Source organism: Eurypyga helias, unplaced genomic scaffold (assembly GCF_000690775.1).
Source record: "Eurypyga helias isolate BGI_N326 unplaced genomic scaffold, ASM69077v1 scaffold1889, whole genome shotgun sequence".
Lineage (NCBI taxonomy): Eukaryota > Metazoa > Chordata > Aves > Eurypygiformes > Eurypygidae > Eurypyga > Eurypyga helias.
The window spans coordinates 97,268-117,062 of NW_010272518.1; the positions used below are offsets into that span (position 1 = coordinate 97,268).

A 19,795-nucleotide genomic window follows, 5' to 3' on the forward strand; every position below is an offset into this window, starting at 1 on the left:
CAGGCTTTCTGTTGCCAAAGACACGATCAGATTATAATGATAACAAAACCAAATGGCTACTCTTGGCAGAGATATGCCCACATGTCACACAAAGGGCTCCCACTGATCATGAAGAATGATGCTGATCAGAAGGCTTAATTAGCCGGCACAGAGCTGTGCTTGATAGCTGTGTGCTATCGAGACTAGACTGCTCCAAGCAAACTGATTGACAGTAAGTTCAAATATTTTATGCTTCACTTTTTTTATATAGGCAAGATATACGCACAAACATATTGGGACCAAGTTCTACAGTAGGGTTTCCAGACCCAGCCTGTCTCAGAGCATTCATTCACACAACTCTCCTATCCCACAGCAGAATTTCCCCAAACTGAAGTTCTCCCAGTTCTTTCTGACCATAGCCTGCCCTTTTCTCATATCCTCCAAGCAACTTCCCACTCTTTTCCAAACCACTCCAAGCCCTGCAGCCTCATTTCTCAAAATCCTGCTTTGCTCTATACCAGAGCTCTGCCACTCGACACTTACATCCTTTTTCTTCTCAATTCAATACTTTCAATCCTCTCCTTTCAGCCTCTCTTTGAACATTTTTTCATTGGCTGCTGGCACATTTTATTCCTTGCCTATGCCTGCAGTCTCATTTATTCTCTGCCTTTTCCCACAAAAGAAAGCAGAATTTGCAGCTCATGCTCCTGATAGAGTTTTTAGAATGCAAACACCTGTCACATATATCAGAAATCTGTCTTGGCAAGCAGGGAAGGAGTTCTTATTTAAGGAAAAAATAAAAACATCGAAGTTCTAGGTGGTGAAGTTTTCAATTCTTTGTATATACCTTTCCAAAACTGACAACTCAGTTCTGAATGTACTGCTCTTTTGCCTTGTTGTCCTAAGCTGAACTGCAGTTGTAAAAGCTGCAGCATATATCGAGCTCTTCAGATTTCAGTGGAGGACTGTGTCCTTTGAACATTTTTAGACACTAAGCTAGCTCCTATCAAAGGTACCTTGGTGGTCACGGTGAAAACTGTCGCATCAATGAAGTCACTTGGAAGTGACCTGATGGTGGGATAGGTATGCTATAAAGCACAACAGCTAAGGCATTTGCTCTCTTCAACCACTTTTAGCAGCAAAATTAAAGGAAAGATGTTTTTATTCAGGCTCAGTGTAACAACTAATATCCCATCTTTCTGCAAACAGATGGGAGAGCAGGACTTCAAAGGGAAGAGTAAACCTCTTTGAGGGCAAGTGCATTTAAGGTTTCTTTTCAAATATCGGCAATATCCTATACTTTATCCTTTTGACTAGGCAGGGCTGTGTTTGGAAAACCTGTGCAAAGCTTCTTGTCACATGTATTTCCTCACATCTACATGTCCTGAAGAGTTCAATTGTGAAAGAGAAGCAGAAGGGTCAGAAAGGGTGTATCCATTAAAGCCATAGGAAACACATAATTAAAGCAGTGAGACAATAACCTCAGTAGATGAAGTGGAAAGATCTGGGGTTCAATTCACTTTGCAGAAGTTTAAAACAATATGACTTTAAGGGGCTAGATACTAACAGTAACCTGGGAAGTGACCAAGGTCAATCTCTGTCCACACTGATGGTACTGTTTAATGAAACCAGTGTCCAAGGGAACTTCATAAAGTAAACAAACAAAAAAAGAAATTAAAAGAAAAAAACCCAGTCTTACTACATGAACTGTAATAAATGATGCAAATTTGAAAGGCAGATTGCCAACAGCTGGTTTCAAACCTTGCCAAACTTGTTACTATTTCTTATGGGATGATTTCCATAAATCTACTGCAGGGTATTCAAGTGGGAGGCCCAGTTTCCAAGACAGTCACTGGAGAGCAATATGTTCCAAATGCAAGCGCTCTGAATTTCTCACCTTAAGGATTCCTAATTTGTCATAGACTTTTCCACAAAGACATTCCTACAGTCACCACTACTGCGGGTTTAAATAAAAAGCTCTTTACCAAAATATATGCAGGTTTCAGGAAATGTAAATATCAGTACGTGCCTACAGAAATTCTTGTGCAAGAGTATGCAATACTATTGTGACAGTGATAAGAAATAGAAAAATAACCACTTCCTTCCCTTTCAAACAAGCAAATATACTGTTGAAGCCTCACTGAAGAAGTAAAATTCTACCCTATTCATAAATGCCCCTTTTGAAGAGATAATGGGTATTTTTGCCTTTTAAAATGAGACTTAAATTGGTGAGCAAAACAGGGGCAATTAATTTCAGACATTAAACATGAATTTTGAGCATAATAAAGATGGTGATTCATTTGAATTTTTGTCATTACTATTAATCACCTGAACATACTCTAATACCTAATCTTTAGGCACGTGTGAATGGCTTTATCATCTTCACAGTCACAGAATTTTTAACTCATATTTTAGCATATCATCAGAATTTTGTCACAATCTGTGCTGCTACAGTTTATGTAGAAATGTAGAAAAAAAAAATCAAATACTATTTGCTTACACAATCCTTTCAAGGAACATGGTGTCCCTGCCCACAGCAGGGGGGTTGGAACTAGATGATCTTTAAGGTTCCTTCCAACCCTAACCATTCTATGATTCTAAACAAAACTAGTTGTTCCAAATGAGACAATTGTCTGGATCACTACAGTGCCTTCTCCATTCTCCTGTTGCACGCAGAAAATTAAAACAGGGTGACAACCTAGGAGCAATATTTTACTAACAAATTTGGCACAACCAAACAGGAATTTTCTCAAACACAAGCAATGCACTTGGAACATACTAAATTCTCCTTGCAGACCCAGAACACAAAGTTGGATAAGCACTGACCTAAGCCTTACATGAATTACATGAATTACAAAATAAAGGGTTTCTAGCATGCAATGTGAGAAAGGAGGTAGCGAGAGGGGTAAGCAGACAAAGAAGTTGAATGTAACAGGTTGAACTGTATTAACAAATTTAGAATGGCTGTTTGTAAGAGGGCTGGACAAAAGGCTGTGATAACTGTTCTTTTGATTCTAAAAACCATTACTTTTTCCATCACCTTTGTTTTCTCATTCCCTAGTACTGTTTGTTGATGCTTAGTGATTATTACAATTTAACATGACTATTTAATGGAATGGGCTTGGTATGTTTAGGGATTACAATCATGTTTTTCAGTGTTTCTGGATAAATTGGCTGACCTCATCTCATTGCTAATGACTACTGTTCATTTGAGGTACTCTAGACTGTCATTTATTGCACTTAGAGTAGATAGAGTGAAACCACAACAAAAGAGCAAGTAAAGCAGCATTGACATAGTGCATATATATTCCTCTGGTACGGCTGCACAGTACCCTGGCTCAGCTGTGATAAAAGATTAGATGTACACACAAATGCACAGACTTATTTTTAGAAAACCACATCATCCTGAGGATTAGAGAGACACAGCATGACAATTACACACACCAATAGGTATAAGCAAGAGCATTAGGCCACATGCTAAGTAGGATGAATGTTCTTTCCCAGCCAAGAAATAACACATGTGAACTTGGCAGAAGAATCCTCAAGAGAAAGCATCTTGTACCTTTTTCTCAAAACCTTCTGGGGAAATAATCACTGAAACCAGCTACAGTTAAAAAACATGGGTAATCAATATGATACAAAAATCCACTTACTGAATGAAACATTTGAATTTTGATAGCAATTGCTCAGGCTAAGTCCTGAAAGACAATGTCTTGTCTTTTCCGTCTTGGAAAGACAAATAGTTAAATAACTATTTTCACATTTGACGTTTTGCTGTGCTGACCTATAAATGCAGGTGTAACATGATTCTGAGAAGTAGCTTTTTTGTAAAAGAGAAAGCTTATATGCTTTGGCAAAAGAAAACACCAGAAAAAAGACAGTTGTATAAAACAGTTATTACAAAAAATTCTCAACACTGAGATAAGGTCTAATCTCCTATGTCTTGAGGAAGGTATCTTGTAAGCTCCATGCAAAACCAGATGATGACACACACACATTCTAGAGTAAATAGTCTATATGAGCCTTGCATTCAGGCTCAATCTGTTTTTTAGACAAACATCTAAATTCTTGGATAGTTGGCTTTGTTATCACATCAGACCAAGAATGACTTCACAGTTTTATACTACAATGAAATTGCCTAATTGCTTGACTACCTCAAGACAGATTCACTCTCAAATGAGAAGTATTTTTAATATGGATACAATAAATCCAAAGTGAAGGGGTACTCAATTCAAATAAGACTGATCTTGAAAGATATACTTTATCATCCGACAACAGTTTCATCTACCAAGGGAGACACATGACCACCTTTCATTACCCTTTTGCAGAAGTTTCATTCTAACAGAAGATATTTTGACAAACAGCCAAAATAAATTCTTGAAATACTTTAACACTGTTTTCTTGAGCAGAGAAGAACAAAAAACCATGGCAAGAAGGCTACTAGGTCTAGACAGAGAGGCTAGCAGACATGAAAATAAAGGATACTATTTTGCATAAACTAGAAACTGCTAAGTAAGGAAATTTAACTACTAAAAGATTCCTTAAACATACAAACAGAAAAAGTGAAAGTAGAAATGCTCATTAGATGTTGGGAAGACATCAGTGGTAAACTAGGTAATGAAAAATAATACCTTACCTGAATTTCGTTTAGGGATGATAATATATGATATGGGAAAGAAGGCATAGTAATCAATGAGGATTAGTATAAAGCTGTATTACTTTTGATGAGGCATCTGCTTTTATAAATAGATGAAATGTAGGACAGGAACACACAGAAGTTAAAATAGAAATGTTGGAAATTGTTAGTTGGAAGCTAACAATATATTTTACTGAAAGAGGAACAGGCAGAAAAGAAGCTACGAATGTGTGTTGTAAATGAGTGATGTAGAAACTGAACTTAACTAGCATTTTCAATAATGATTTTGACACTAAAGTTAGGAGTGCTCTCAGATAAATATGGGAGGCATCATCATTACAGAATACTGAAGTAAACTCATCAGCAGGTATTTGATAACATTGAAGATTTCTGTAAAAGAAATGGAGTGCAATCTAACACGAAGTTGTGAACTAACAAGCATCTTTGTTACATGACTTACAAAAGACAGAGATTATAAATCCACTGCAAAAAACACCAGTAAAGTCTCATACAAGCAGATACAGTTTTGGTCACTCCAAGGAAGGTGAAATCTAAACAAAAGCAGGGAAAGTCTTTTGAAGGAGTCTTTTCTAAATGGATGGAAATGAAGCAGCTTGACTTAATTAATGAAAATGAAATCTGAATGTTTCTATGCATTTCCTCTGTAAGTTTATCTGAGGAATGAATGCACGATCAAGAAAAGATTGGCCTATTTATCTTAAAAGGCCAAAAGTGGCACCAAGGCAACTGAGTGCAGGCTGATCAATGAGATTATGAGGTTCTAAATCAAGGCTGGAGACAGCTGTGCAGAGGGGAAAACTATTTCCAGCTTGGCAATCTTGGTGGGTATTACATATTACAACATTGAATAGTATTAGCCCCAAAATAGGAGATAAGATTCATAAAAGTAAATGTTACCTCCTGGTTCTAATTTCCTTATTTCCTAAAAACCTTTTCAAAGGTGTAACTGGACTTCAGGAACTACTAGTATATTCACTAAAAACCTACAACTTGAAGGCAATTCCATATTTACATGATCCATGAGAAAAGCAATGTCTACGCTTTAGACTCTTGCTTCTCTCTCACATCTTGCATCAGGTAGGTGCTAACTACTTGTGTGATGGAAACAGTGAGCTTTTGCTGCAGATGATACATCATTAACCACAGGAACATGCATGCCGTGAAAGAGCTTTCTGGGTCTAAATTTGGACTTGATAGCTGGTGCCCCACATCCTGTACATCATTTCAAACAATCCTGACCAGGTCATGTGGGTACACATACACAAATGCCTGAAAGCTGGACAGACTACCGAAAGCATGTAGCTTTGTGCTCTTGAGTAAGTAGATATGAAAGTGTGACTGAAATCCTTTTTGTTTTAAAATAACATCACCTACCTCTCCTATAATACCTGGCATTGAACTTTCCCACACCATCGCTGAATTATTTACTATAATAAGAAAGAAACAACTACAAGAGGATCATTGTCTATCCTTGCAAGTACATTTTTTTAAATTTCTGATCCTTCTATCACAAAAAGAACAGAGCAGTAAGTGATGTGGATTATTTATTATGTCAATAGTGAAGGAATCAAAGATAGCCTGCCCATACCTGAGCTGTTAATTAAGATCAGGTTAAAGTATGAATGGCTGAAATTATAGATTAGCAGGGATTGAGATACTAAAGAAGAGGAGCAACAGAAAATTTCTACAAACAGAATATATGACTCTATGAAAATTCAGCACACAGATGCATAGCTTTATTCTTGAAACTGTGTTTTATGAACACATAAAAAGAAATCAGTTGGTACAGGTAATAAGAACTAATAACCCCAAGGAAAAGTGAATGGAGACAGGAAGTCAATATTGCTCCAAGAGGCCAACTCCAGGAAGGTATCAAAATGATCACCAGGCACCAGCAGTCTCAACAAGCATTGGTGGCAAGACCAAAACTATACGGATTGAAAATGGAGCTAGCAAATATTTCCATAGAGGTGCATTCACAGTAATTTCTAAATGAAGGAACTGGATGAAAGACAGCTATAACTATATTGCTGTTTGGAAAATAAAACCCACCAAAACCCACAACCAAACCAAACCAAACCCAAACCCAAACCCGCTCGCGTCTTGTGATACACCAGAATTCAAACCAAAGATAGGAATTGAAAAGGTGAGAGTAAGGAAACTAATGTGAGAAGGATGCACATCTTTTCCTTTTCTTAAAATAATGCCTAACTGAAGTTATCAGAATTTGATAAAAATACTTGTCATTTGAAGATAGTCTAGTACCAAACATAAACTCTTGCTCTCAAAGCTAATTGAAAAAAAAACGTAAAGGAGGAATTGACAAGCTAATGCAGCAAAAGCATACATAGGTTAGAACTCACGCAATGCATGTGTGAGCCAGGATGTCTGTGCGTAAGGATTACTCTCTTCAGGAGGGATACACATGCAAAACAGTTACAATTTGAAAAAATAATTGTTTTCGGGGAAAGACTGAGAACCTTCTGACATCTTTGTAAGTTATGCTGGAAGCAGGAAAAGAAGGGGATTCAGTAGCTTAATAAGATACCAACTGGTTACTAAGGAAGAGAAATGAATGTAGGGGAATTTTGCACATTCGAGCTTGTTCATATGATTCAGTATGTAACAGATCTGAAAAGTAGCTGATTCTATGGATTCAAGAATTGTTTGGGATGCTCTGGATTAGTGTAGGTAGCCAATTCCCAACAACTCTAACATCCTTCTTTAGCCCTTCTATAAACAGTTCCTGGGCATGAGAAAAGAAAGGGAACTGGATTTTGGCACTGCGATACTATTCAATACAGACTCCGGTTACCAGTGAGTATGATACTATTTGAAAAATAGATTCAATAAATAAAACTAAGTCAAATAAGTAGCTCTACTGAAATTCAATGTTCAGCTTAAAGATGATGCACAAATCTATTCTGCCTTGTCAAAGGTGACTTGATGGGTCTATTTGGTACTAATAAAAAACCCCCAAACTGTACCCTTATATTTTTCAACCTTCTTACGAAGTGAATCTTCCATTCTAAAAGGGATTTTAGTAGACTTTGCTTTTATTATTTATGATGTACTTTTTATTTTTTTAATATCCCAAGCATATCAAGCTGCTTCTTTCTTAGGTTACAATGTCTCACTTTCAAAACTGTAGCATTTAATATTTTTAACAACAATCAAGGGTTTTACCCAAAATGTAAACTAAAAATAAGACTTGTTAGGACTCAATCATTCACATGTTTTGCCAGGACAATACACTTTAAACAATGCAGGGAAAAAAGGTAACGATTATAGGGAAAATATTCTACTATCTTAATTAGTAATTGATTTGAAAACCAACGCTGCACTGTACTGAGGAGAACCTGGGATGATACCATAGGTTGATGTGCGTTAGAAAGTAGGATTCCTCATCTTAAGGCAACCCTGGCTACTTTCTACACCAATAGACATTCTCTCAGCATCTCTTTTCACTAAACATAAGCTTTTGTAATCCTAGAACGTGCACTGAAAAGAGAAAAAAAAAAGAGGAAATAAACCTCAGAGAGAATAAAGAACATTAGATTTTTTTACCAGGATCAAATTTCTAACTAAGCCCATGTTTTTTTGTTAAACAGCTACTTGTTTTACAAAAAAAAAAAAAGGCAAGAAACTCTTGCAGTGCTCAGAGTGTGATTTCACCTACCTATCATCCTAACAATTTAAGGCTTACTTTCTACTTATCCATGCTCCTCATTCCATATCACAGCTACACAGCTGTGCCAAAGCACTTGCTAGTTCCTCAAGCAGGTTCCTAGGTAAAACAACTCCATAGCATATGCAATCTTAATAAATAAAAAAGAAAAAACACTTGGAAATTTAGTGTATGCATACAAACTTTAAAATATACTCACATACTGTCCATATTGTTTTCACCTTGATGACCACCTTAAGAAGATATAGTAGGATTCAAGATCACAAATATACAATGTAACGCACTGAGTTTACACAAAATATCTACCCTATGGATAGAACTACAGCTTGCCAAACAGCATAACAGCATCTGGCAAACAGATGCTGAACAGCATCTCATTATTAAGAATTTAGGACGAGCAACCTGATCTTTCTTCTCCTGAAAAATACTGAATATTTCTACTAAAAAATTTGTAACAATAACTGATAATAAAAGCATTATCCCAACTCTACATGCTCCCATCTGCTAATGTCATTGCTTCACATAGTAGTTTATTAAAAGTCACAATACTAGAATGAAAATTTAAATCATAATTAGATTCAGTATTAATTTGTAACTCATTCGACTGTGGAAAACTTGCACAAATGTGCACATTCAACATTAAAGCTATGGTTCATGACAGAAGGTGTTCAAAGCATCATTTTTAATTGGTAGCAAGTGTGAGAGATGACTGAGATAATAAAACACTTTTTTTTGCCACAGAAATAATTCTCATCAGCCTTTTCTTTTTTTTTTAAAAGAAGTTCAACATATTTTACTAGGCTCTTTCATCTCAGAAATTCTCTGCAACTGAATTTACATAAATTGCAAGTATATTATCACATTAGGAATATCAGGTCTACATAAATTGCAAATATCATATTATCACATTAGGAATATCAGGTCTTTAGGTGAACGTGAGCTTACGAATAACAGTTCTTACTAGCCACAGCGACAAAAAGTAGGAGAAAGGAGAAAGTGACAGAAAGTGAACAACTATTAGTATTAAATGTTTTATGCTACAAAGAAGGTGTGGATGGAGCAGTGGATAGATGAGATGACAGTTTTGCTAGAATCTAAAATGTTCTGAAAAGTCGCCTTGCTTACTCATTTTAGCTGTAAGATACAGCCTATATACTTACTATTCCTTATGCAGGAATTAAAAGCTATCTATCAGAACTACAAATACATAAGGATGTAATTTAACATCACTAAGGTTTTGTTTGATTCAGCATATCTAAAAAAAGGATAGCTAGGGAAGGGACAGATAACCAGGAAGTAGAGGGAGACTTTTTCTTAAGCAGAATATAAGGAGTTTCAGGAATGAAGTAGAAAGATGGAAAAAGAAAAAAATGCTCTCATCTTAAAAGTACCATAACAAGTTCCTTAGGATCCTTCATGATCAAAGATAACACTGAAAGAAACTGCGCACTGAAGTGGAAGAACTGAACATCGGTGAGACTGATGATCTTGCAAAGTGGAATACTTTGAACACCTCTTGTCACTGAAATGTATTCCTGGAGATAATTGAAGACCTGTCCTTAGTCTTCTATATCTGCTTCATTTGACTTTGACACACAACACTGACAAAAATTAAACATTGATTACGTCATTTATGTATGGGAGAAGCAAAGACTTCAACTTGAAAGCTGTAATTTTCTTTTATACTAATATTATCTCCCTAAGAGTAGAACAGAATTAGAAGTTTGAAGGTATGACTCAGTCATTTGTCCTGGATATATTCTTTTAAGTTATCTGAAGTTATAGATCTAAAATTTTATACTATAAGTTTAAAAAAAGCCCCAAGGGTCAACATTAATGCAAACATAAAAAAACTTTCTCCATGTTTGTAAAAGATATTTCACTTGGTAAGTGTATTGCTTTTGTATCTGAAAAGAACATTGCATTTAACTCCATGAAAATACCAAACACAAACATACACACAAATATAGTAAGACCTTAGAATCTGAGCAGCTACTGAAACTAACATGAAAAACTTGCAAGCCACTGTGTCATCCTAAACTTTTGTCACGTGAGTATTCAGCAAATTCATCTAACCTTGTTGAGAAAGCAGTAAAACTTTAAAAAGACCAAACCTATATTGTAGAAGATAAAAATATCTGTCGCAATCACTATCAACTTTATGGTTGAATGACTGAAAAAGGGAGGACTGTTAGTGCAGTTTTCCCATGAGTAGCACTTAGATTGCCTCTATATCTGGATCCATCTACTATAAATATGGTTTGAATGCTCTTTGAGCCACAGTGGATTTTGCTTGAAACTGAAATGAAATTTAGAGAACAAGGAAGGTGCTCTACAGAGATTTATTAAAACCTAACAAAAGCAAGTTTTCTTAGTTCTGAGGATTTACCTAATGACAGAGTAGTGCCAATGGAAATTTGTCTCGAGAAGTTCTGACTCCCAAGAGGCTACAGTGAAAAATATAATTACTTCTTTTATCAGGAAATTGAACATTTCAGGACTGATTGAAATATATAGGTTCAAACTCACCAGTCATCATTCACTACTTTGTTAGAAACAGATTTTCAGAAAACATGGAAGATAAAGTATAAACAGTTATGCAAATTTACAATTAAATGTTGTATTTTGTCTGCATGACCTGTGTGTATATATAAACAACATCAGCTTTTCCAAAATATAATTATGAAAAGGTAAAGACTTCTCCTAACAGATCAATCAGGAATATTAATAATGCACTCTCCCATACCTTCTCTCCATGCACTAGTAACCTTCTACTTACATTCATTCAATAGAGGTGCTCCCGTCACTGCAGAAGCTTGCTTTTTTTTCTGAGTCACACACACAACTTTTGCTATTCAGCAAATTCAGTAAGAGATGTACATTTAGGACAAAAAAATACAACGAGAAAATGGTAAAACAAAATAAACTGGAATATTTAGTTGACAAAGAAAGAGTGCCACTATGTCTATGGTTAGACCACCACTCCAAATTATATATATAATCAAAGAAAACTAACTTTTTTCCCCTGAAACTTCCTCTCCTCTGTTTCATTTCCTGTATACATGTTTTGGAGCCCTGAAATTAGTTCCTAAACCAGCAAATGAGAATATTGAAAAGATACCCACTTGCAGATTAAAGAAGAAAAAAACCCGACCCTGGAATATCAACTGGATGGTGAAGTATGATTTATCTTTATTCTCACTACTATGTGGATTGAGAAGTTCAGTGTAAATTTCACATTGCATTGTTAGAAAGCCAGGATCCAGAAGGAAAAACACAGAAAGTGAAGACATTTAGACATACTGACAATCTTGAAGAATATAAATGAACCATATTTCTTGACAAATTCAGATGTTTGAGAACTTGAGGGTACTGAAAAGGACTGAACAAAAAGATAATGAGCAGCTTGTTCGGGTTTTCTTTAAAGCAGTAAGTAAAATGAAGCAAGAGTTCTCCAAGCAGCAAAGCTCATACTTCGGTGCAAAATTCAACCTCTAGGTAATAGGAATAGATGAGCTCATCCTTCAAGTTTATTTTCCAGATCAGCTTTCCTAGATCTTTCCCTGTATCACCTTGCCTGTACCACCCACTTTTGAAAGGCATCACAGAAAAGTTAGACTAGCTAGATTTTACATGGCAATTCGTGTTATAAAAGTGGCGTGGCTACACACATTCTGAAGAAAATCTGATTTTGCAGTAATACACGAAAAACAGGGCTTAGCTTGAAATGCCAAAGCATGATCTAATTACGGTAAGAACTCATCTCAACTAATTTGCCAAAGAAGAATTTCAGATTTTTAATCTGTTTCAAAGTTCTTGTGTAGGTTCCTCTGTAACCTCTGAGTCTTTGAAGATAGTCTAGAGGAGTGCATTCTGCTTCACAACAGATAAGCTTTACTCCTTCCCATTGTGATAACCTTCCTGAAAATACAGAGGCTTCATCTAGAGCTATTTCTTAACAGTGCTTTTTCTGTTTTTATGCCTGGTCTCTATTGGTTTTCTTTGGACATTTTTGTTTTGGAAACAGGTATAAAACTCAGTGCAGTTTCTCTGTTTCATATTGCTCTTCTGCTCTGAGTGTTCTAATGTAATGAGCTCCAAGATTTTATTTTTAAGCTATCAGACAAGAGACAATTTATTTAGCAAAAAAAATGAAGGAGCCACTTGCAGACAGAATTCACTCAACATCTTCTTAAGAAAAGCAGACTATATAATGAAGTTCAAATATTCTGTCCATCATAATAATTTTGATTCTATTACAGTGAAGGTAAGTGCTGTATAAACAATCCCATAGGCTAAACCAAAAAATTTCTATGGGTCGTTGCCAATAAATCTTGTTTGCTGACAGAAAAGAATGAGACAGCAGGAAAGAAGAACTAGCAGATGCTGGCAACCAGACTTTAGCAACCAGAATAATCTTCAAGGATCATGAATTAGATGAGGAAGAATGTTATCATTTGCCATCTGCTATGGGTCTATTAGTATGTCAGCATCTAGTGTCACAGAAAGATCTTTGTGATGTGAACGCACAAAGCGAATTCAGACAGAGTTTTCTTCTGCTGAAAGGAACCCTGCTGAAGGTAAACATTACAGGCCTTGCCACTGGCCAATTCACTTAGTGTTCATTGTATGGCTTTTAAACTTTGATAAAAAGAGAACATAACAGAGTTCACCTCAATGATCGAATAGTGTAGCATAATCAGTAAGAACTGAATAATAATCCCACAAGGTTGGCATTAAAACTTTCTATTCAATTTAGGCTGGTTTTTGTTTCCAAATGTCAGGCAGCAAATATCTAAGTTTGAGAAAAACCAGTTGGTCTGAAGGTGTCTTAAACCAAACAATAATGAAGTGGGGCAAAGAACTGCCCCAGCCCAGGCTAGAAATTTGCACATACATTTTGTTGACAAAATACCACTTCCTTAACGTTGCTACTCAGTGGCAGGATTATCTATCTTCCTGGGGATATTAAAGACATTCAAGGTGTTAACAATTTCATATTCATGACTGATACTGCAAGAGATAACATGAAACTTCAGCAACCATAATGTGTTGGCAGACCCACATATTAAATTGTGCAACATGGAACAAACTACTTAACTGGCTTGCATTTATCTATTACTTTGATACAACCCTTGCATGCGAACCAACCTTGTTCAGTAGAGGCAATACATTAATCTGATAGATTATATGTCTGAGCATGGAACTTGCAAGGCATAAATGTACTTACTTTTGGTGTTGGGCAGGATGCAGTGGAGAGACGAGAGGTGGCCTGGGCACGCGGAGATTCTGAAGGAGTAGTACTGAGGGAGGCTGTATCACGTGGGAGCACCTGAACACCACGAGAGATGATGGAATCTGGAATCTTAAAAAGAAGAGAGATTAATAGTAAAAAATATACTGTATTTAAAACTTATTCAAAACCTTACATCAAAACCAAAGGAATATCCCACTCCTCAGTTTGCACACCTCCTCACACGCAGTGCTGGAAGTGGTTAATGGCATGTTCTCATAATTTCAGTAACAAATACCTAGCTAACATATAGGATCATATTCTAACTGTAGTAGCATAGAACATACTATTTGTCCTGAAAAACCTATGAATCAGACACACTACAAGAGAAAATAATAAGAAAGTCATGGTCTTCCTCTTAAGTGTCTGTTTTGCAATGACCAACAGGGATTTCTACCATGGCAGGAAGGGAGGCAGACTTCCCATTCTCTACCTAGGGGACAATATTATGAACAGAAAACCATTTATTAGCAATGGCTGAACCCCTCTAAAGAAATGTCATGCAGTGAGTAAATACTCTTCATTTTGTGTACTGAAGACACTATTTCAGCCAAAAAACCTCTTGATGTAATATTTGTGCTGTAAAAACTACAGGCCTCCCTGGAGTGAGTCCAGGCAAAAGCACTAGCAGCCACCACCCAAAGGCAACTCTTAGTTTAAAAAGCATTCCGAAGGGAAAAATAACATTCAGTCTTCTTTTACATACATAATGTATTAGAAGGCCAGCTAGGAAAGTGTAGTCCCTGGGAAGAACATGACTGGCAAACTGGTAACAATGGACAAGCAGAAGCCTGAGATACTCAACGTTTTTGCCTCAATCGTCACGAGCAACCTCTCTTCCAACACTTCTTGAGCGGATGGACCACAGGATGGGGACTGGGGGAGCAAAGTCCCTCCCGCTGTAAGACAAGACCAAGTTTGTGACCACCTGAGGAACCGGAACATACATAAGTTTATGGGATCTCACAAGATGTGTCCCAGAGTCCTGAGGGAATTGGCTGATGTAGTTGCCAAGCCACTCTCCATGATAAGTGAAAAGTCATGGAAGTCAGGTGAACTCCCTGGTGACTGGAAAAAGGGAAACATTGCACCCCTTTTTAAAAGGGGTAGAAATGAGGACCCTGGGAACTGCCCACCTGTCAGCCTCACCTCTGTGCCTGGGAAGATCATGGAACAGATCCTCCTAGAAGCTCTGCTGCAGCACATGGAGGACAGGGGTGTGATTCGAGTAAGACAGCATGGCTTCACCAAGGGCAAGTCCTGCCTGACCAACCTCTGGTGGAGTGACTACATTGGTGGACAAAGGAAGAGCTACGGATGTCATCTATCTAGATTTCCGTAAGGCCTTTGCCATGGTCCTCCACAACATCCTTTGCTTTAAGTTGGAGAGATATGGATTTGATGGGTCGACTGTACAGTGGATGAGGAATTGGCTGGATGGTCATATCCAGAGATTAGTGGTTGACGGCTCGATGTCCAGATGGAGACTGGTAACAAGTGGTGTTCTCAGGGGTCTGTACTGGGACCACTGTTTAATATTTTCATCGGTGACACAGACAGTGGGATCAAGTGCACTCTCAGCAAACTTGCAGATGACACCAAGCTGACTGGTGGGGTTGACAAGCCTGAAGGATTGGATGCCATTCAGAGGGACCTGGACAAGCTCAAGAAATAGGCCCATGTGAACCTCAGATTGTTCAACAAGGCCAAGTGCAAGGTCCTGCACATGGGTCAGGGCAACCACTAGTATCAATACAGGCTAGGGGATGAGGGCATTGAGAGCAGCCCTGAGGAGAAGGACTTGGGGGTACTGGTGGATGAAAAGCTGGACATGAACTGGCAGTGTGTGCTGGCAGCCCAGAAAGCCAACCGTATCCTGGGCTGCATCCAGAGAAGTGTGGTCAGCAGGTCGACGGAGGGGATTCTCCTGCTCTACTCTGCTCTGGTGAGACCTCACTGGAGTACTGTGTCCAGCTGTGGAGTCCTTAGCACAGGAAAGACATGGATCTGTTTGAGCAAGTCCAGATGAGGCCACAAAAATGATCAGAGGGATGGAACACCTCACCTATGAAGAAAGGATGAGAGAATTGGGATTGTTCAGCGTGGAGAAGAGAAGGATCCAGGGAGACGATATAGCAGCCTCCAGTACTTAAAAGGGTTTATAAGAATGATGGGGACAAACTTCTTAATAGGGCCTGTAACAACAGGACAAGGGGTAATGGTTTTAAACTGATAGATTAGATATCAGGAAGAAATTTTTTACAATGAGGGTGGTGAAGCACTGGAACAGGTTTGCCCGGAGAAGCTGTGGATGCCCCATCCCTGGAAACATTCAAGGTCAGTTTGGACCGTGCTCTGAGCAACCTGGCCTACTTGAAGATGTCCCTGCTCATTGCAGGAGTGTTGGACTAGATGGCCTTTAGAGGTCCCTTCCAACCCAAACTACTCTATGATTCTATTTCTAAGCTGGAATTTCAGGGACAGATCCTTTAGATAGTATTAATAAGCCACTTAAATGGAATTGCACAAACTTACAACAGTGAGAAAATGGTCTTATTTTCAGTTATAAGAGCGAGTCTATAATTTTTTTCTTCTGTCTGTTCAGTTTCATAACCAGTTCCAAAGAAAAGAGGTAGAAAAATGCATTTAAGCATAAAGCTTTTCTTAGCTTTAATATATTGAGGTTTAGAAAATCTGTTGTAACTTATTACTGCAGTATTTGGGCCCAGTCATGCAGATATCACACTGGCTTTATAATTGACTATATTGTTAATTTGACATGACTCATTTTTTATTTTTTGTGTAAAATGTTAAGGCATACAAATGATAACTACCTCAGATAGTAGAACTGATCTCTAACATTAGTTCTACAACTCAAAATGCGGCAGATTTTCTGCTGTAACATACTCTCTACAAAGGCTTATTCTGATTTTATTTTCATTATTTTAACCTCTTCCATTTTTAGAGGCAGCACTTCTACCAGATCAGATTGTTCTTACTTCTTACTATTCTTACACTTTTCTATCACAACAGTCAAGAAAACCTAGAAATTCAGATCTTTGAAGGAATACACATACACATATTTTAAGATCTTTCTCCTCATTAAGAATTTCCTAGCTCAGCCTGATGTTCAAGTTGAAAGAGAACTAACAAAAGAACTCCCATATTTGGGGAAAATGACAGTAGTAGACAATAAAAGGAGATGTTGTATCCCGTTTGCATCTAGGCATTTTGAGCATTAAATCCTAGTAAGGCTTTAGGGCAAATAGAAGCCACTGGAAAGTACCTCCTTCCAGGAACAAGCTTGAATCCTAGCTTTTAAAATCACTGGCAACCCTAGGACTAGTGTCAGGATATTAAGGCAGCTTTGTTGCTTGTCTCTGTGCAAGTTAAAGTAACCAATATTAAGACTCAAGTCATTAAATACTGTTGTTTTACGTCATTTTTCTCCCCTCAACTTCCTTGGTTCACATCTATAAATAACTGTGCGTAACTTAGCAGTCTTGAGTTAGAGATACTGGATTATACCTGGGGGATGTTATTTTACCATAAACCCTCCTCCACACGTTACGAATTTCCTCACGTTTATAAGTTGTGTGGAAACAGAACTTTTTCTTGGAGTGCCACCAACTGCCTGCTTGCTGCTCTACTGCTGCCTTTCTAGACTGATGGTGTTTTTTGCCAATCAATATCTGCCAGCATTTAAAAACCAATTTTACTCAAAGGATCTTTAAAGGCTAAGTAACTTGTGCTGTGATTTCCACCATAAATTATGAAGTCAGCAGAGTTTCTCTTCACTATAGATGATCATCCTGGGGATAGCTTCCTCTTCAGAAAGAGTGCCTATCTGGTCTCTATTTGGAGTATTCTGATTTGCAAGTGGCATCTCAGAGGTGTATTATGAACAGAGGTAAGCTGAGACAGTCATATTCGGACCAGTTTGTAGTCAGAAGCACCATTTCCCTTCTGTTCCCTTTTTCTCCTGAAATCTCATCTTAAATATGTTAAACACAAGAAAGTCTGACATCCTTAAGTTTTATACTGGCATAGTGCCAATACTACCTAAAACTTTTAATCTTCATGACTAAAGAGAATTCAGCAAAAAATTACATTTTGATTATGGCAAAAAATTAAAAAAAAAAAAAGACAATAAAAGAAAGAATAGTTTTAAGTCTTCAAATAAGACACCTTTTCTTTACTCTCCTCTGATAAAAAGCTGCACACATATTGGTATGATTGTGTGTGAGTCCATTACCTCTTTTTGATACTCCAAGATCCCACACACAAATACTATATTGCTTTTGCAAATGATACCATGATCCAGTTCTCCCTTGGTTTACTCTGGTTCCTCTAGAGTAACGAGATATTACATATTATCTCAAATCTTTCAGGCAAGTAACTGTGGTTTTTTTTCTATTCACCATCTCCAACAATCTTTGCTTCTACAATTTTATCTGGTATCACCTTTTTTAGAACCAAAAACTCTCTGCAACAAACTGAATGAGACGATTCCAGTCCCCATTGAACTGTGAAATACTAATTTTTGCCTGTGGGAAAATGAAAATTTCAGCCAAGACATTATTCATAAAAGGAAGCTGAAGGGAAAAATTATTACAGACATTTAATTTCATTAAGAATTAATCTCTAATCACTACCTTTACAGAAAATACAGTCGCCATAAACCAATCCATATATAAACCTATCTAGGTTTTAGCTTGCTAGCTTTCGCAGATAGAAAATCTCACTGAGAGAATTAAGTTACTTCACAGTTACAAATTTTGCTTTTAGAGGTTTATTTCTCTAATATGACAGCAGTGTGACGTATTGCTAAACCCAGCATTAATATTATCTTTAAACCACTACAAGCTGCTGATTTCAGAGAAGATAATAATATGTATGCTGCATAAACATAAAAATATTAAAAATTAATTAATATATACAGTTCATTAAGTGAAATATGATCAATATTTCTATGCATATATGTTATGTGATATGGGGAATGCCTCATTTTTCTCACCTATATTTAATAAGCTTTTTTTCCTTTTAAAGTTAAATTTAGGCAATCTAAGTTTCTAATCAAGGCAACTTCTTGTTAAGCCTGTTAAAGAGGTTGACAACAAGAATGAGAAAGTTCTGTGTTTCTTGGAGCCTGGAAATCCGCAATAAGGAAGGGAAGAAATATTATTGTGTTTCCAATAGATTTTTTTTTTAAACTTTCACAGAGTCATACTCTAAGTATTTATGATGTCTCCCCCTAAAATTTTTCAACTCATTTGCCATTTTCGAACAAATTTAATAGGGGGTAGAGGTCTCAAAACTTTAAATGGGATACAATAAGACTCTAATTTCAGTGAAAATATTTTCTGTTTGCATCAGCTGGAGTGAAAAACCTGTTGTAACATACTGATGGAGAAAGAAATGAATGAGAAATGCATGAAGTGACAGAGAAATATATCCACTATATCTGTCAGGCATTGCCGCTACGATTTTTATTTGACATGACTCTTTTAATATTTATGTTTTCAAATTAGAGAACTAAGTGCTGAGAAGAAAGATAAAAAGGAAAAGATATGAGCATTTTATCCTCTTTTGCCCAGGACTGGAACAAACATTGACAGTGTAGTTGAGGTACTAAGAAAACCAGCTGTAGATGGAAATTACTTTGATTGTTATACAAGAGTAAAAAATACCTTAAAAATGTACAGAAAAGACATCTTAAAAAGAACAACTCTGAAAAATTAGCCACTTCCTGCTCTGAGTCTGAAGATCTGATTTGGATCACAGACTGCATAAAACAATAGCTCAAGAGGAATTTGTGAAAGGGAACAGAAGCCTGGATGACAGCTTAACAGCTTGCTTCAAAGAGGCGGAATTCACTGTTTTAGTGATAGTGAAGAATATGATGCCAATGCTAGCTTACTAACCTCAACTCAAAAAAAAGAGAATCTACTGGAGTAAGTATGTGTGCATATATGTATATACACATACATAGCTCTATCATCAGGTGTGTAAACTTTAAAGCCATCACATTTCCAAAGTGACTTTTCAAGAGACACGGTCATCATGTTTTAAATGCAGAGGTGTTACACTATTTCACTGATGGTTTAAATTACTGTTTGCCTAAAGGAACAAGAAAGTGTAGCCTCTGGTCATCAAATCTAGTGACATACTTTGCCAA

General features: G+C 37.0%; 1 protein-coding gene across 1 annotated transcript in view; it reads right to left on the bottom strand.

Moving 5' to 3' along the window:
- Positions 1–19,795, bottom strand: part of GPHN (gephyrin) — a 172,677-nt gene that overhangs the window by 85,641 nt on the left and 67,241 nt on the right. Inside the window, exon 8 of the mRNA XM_010159134.1 lies at positions 13,555–13,689. Coding sequence (XP_010157436.1) covers positions 13,555–13,689 — 135 coding nt within the window. The remainder of the gene's footprint in view (positions 1–13,554; positions 13,690–19,795) is intronic.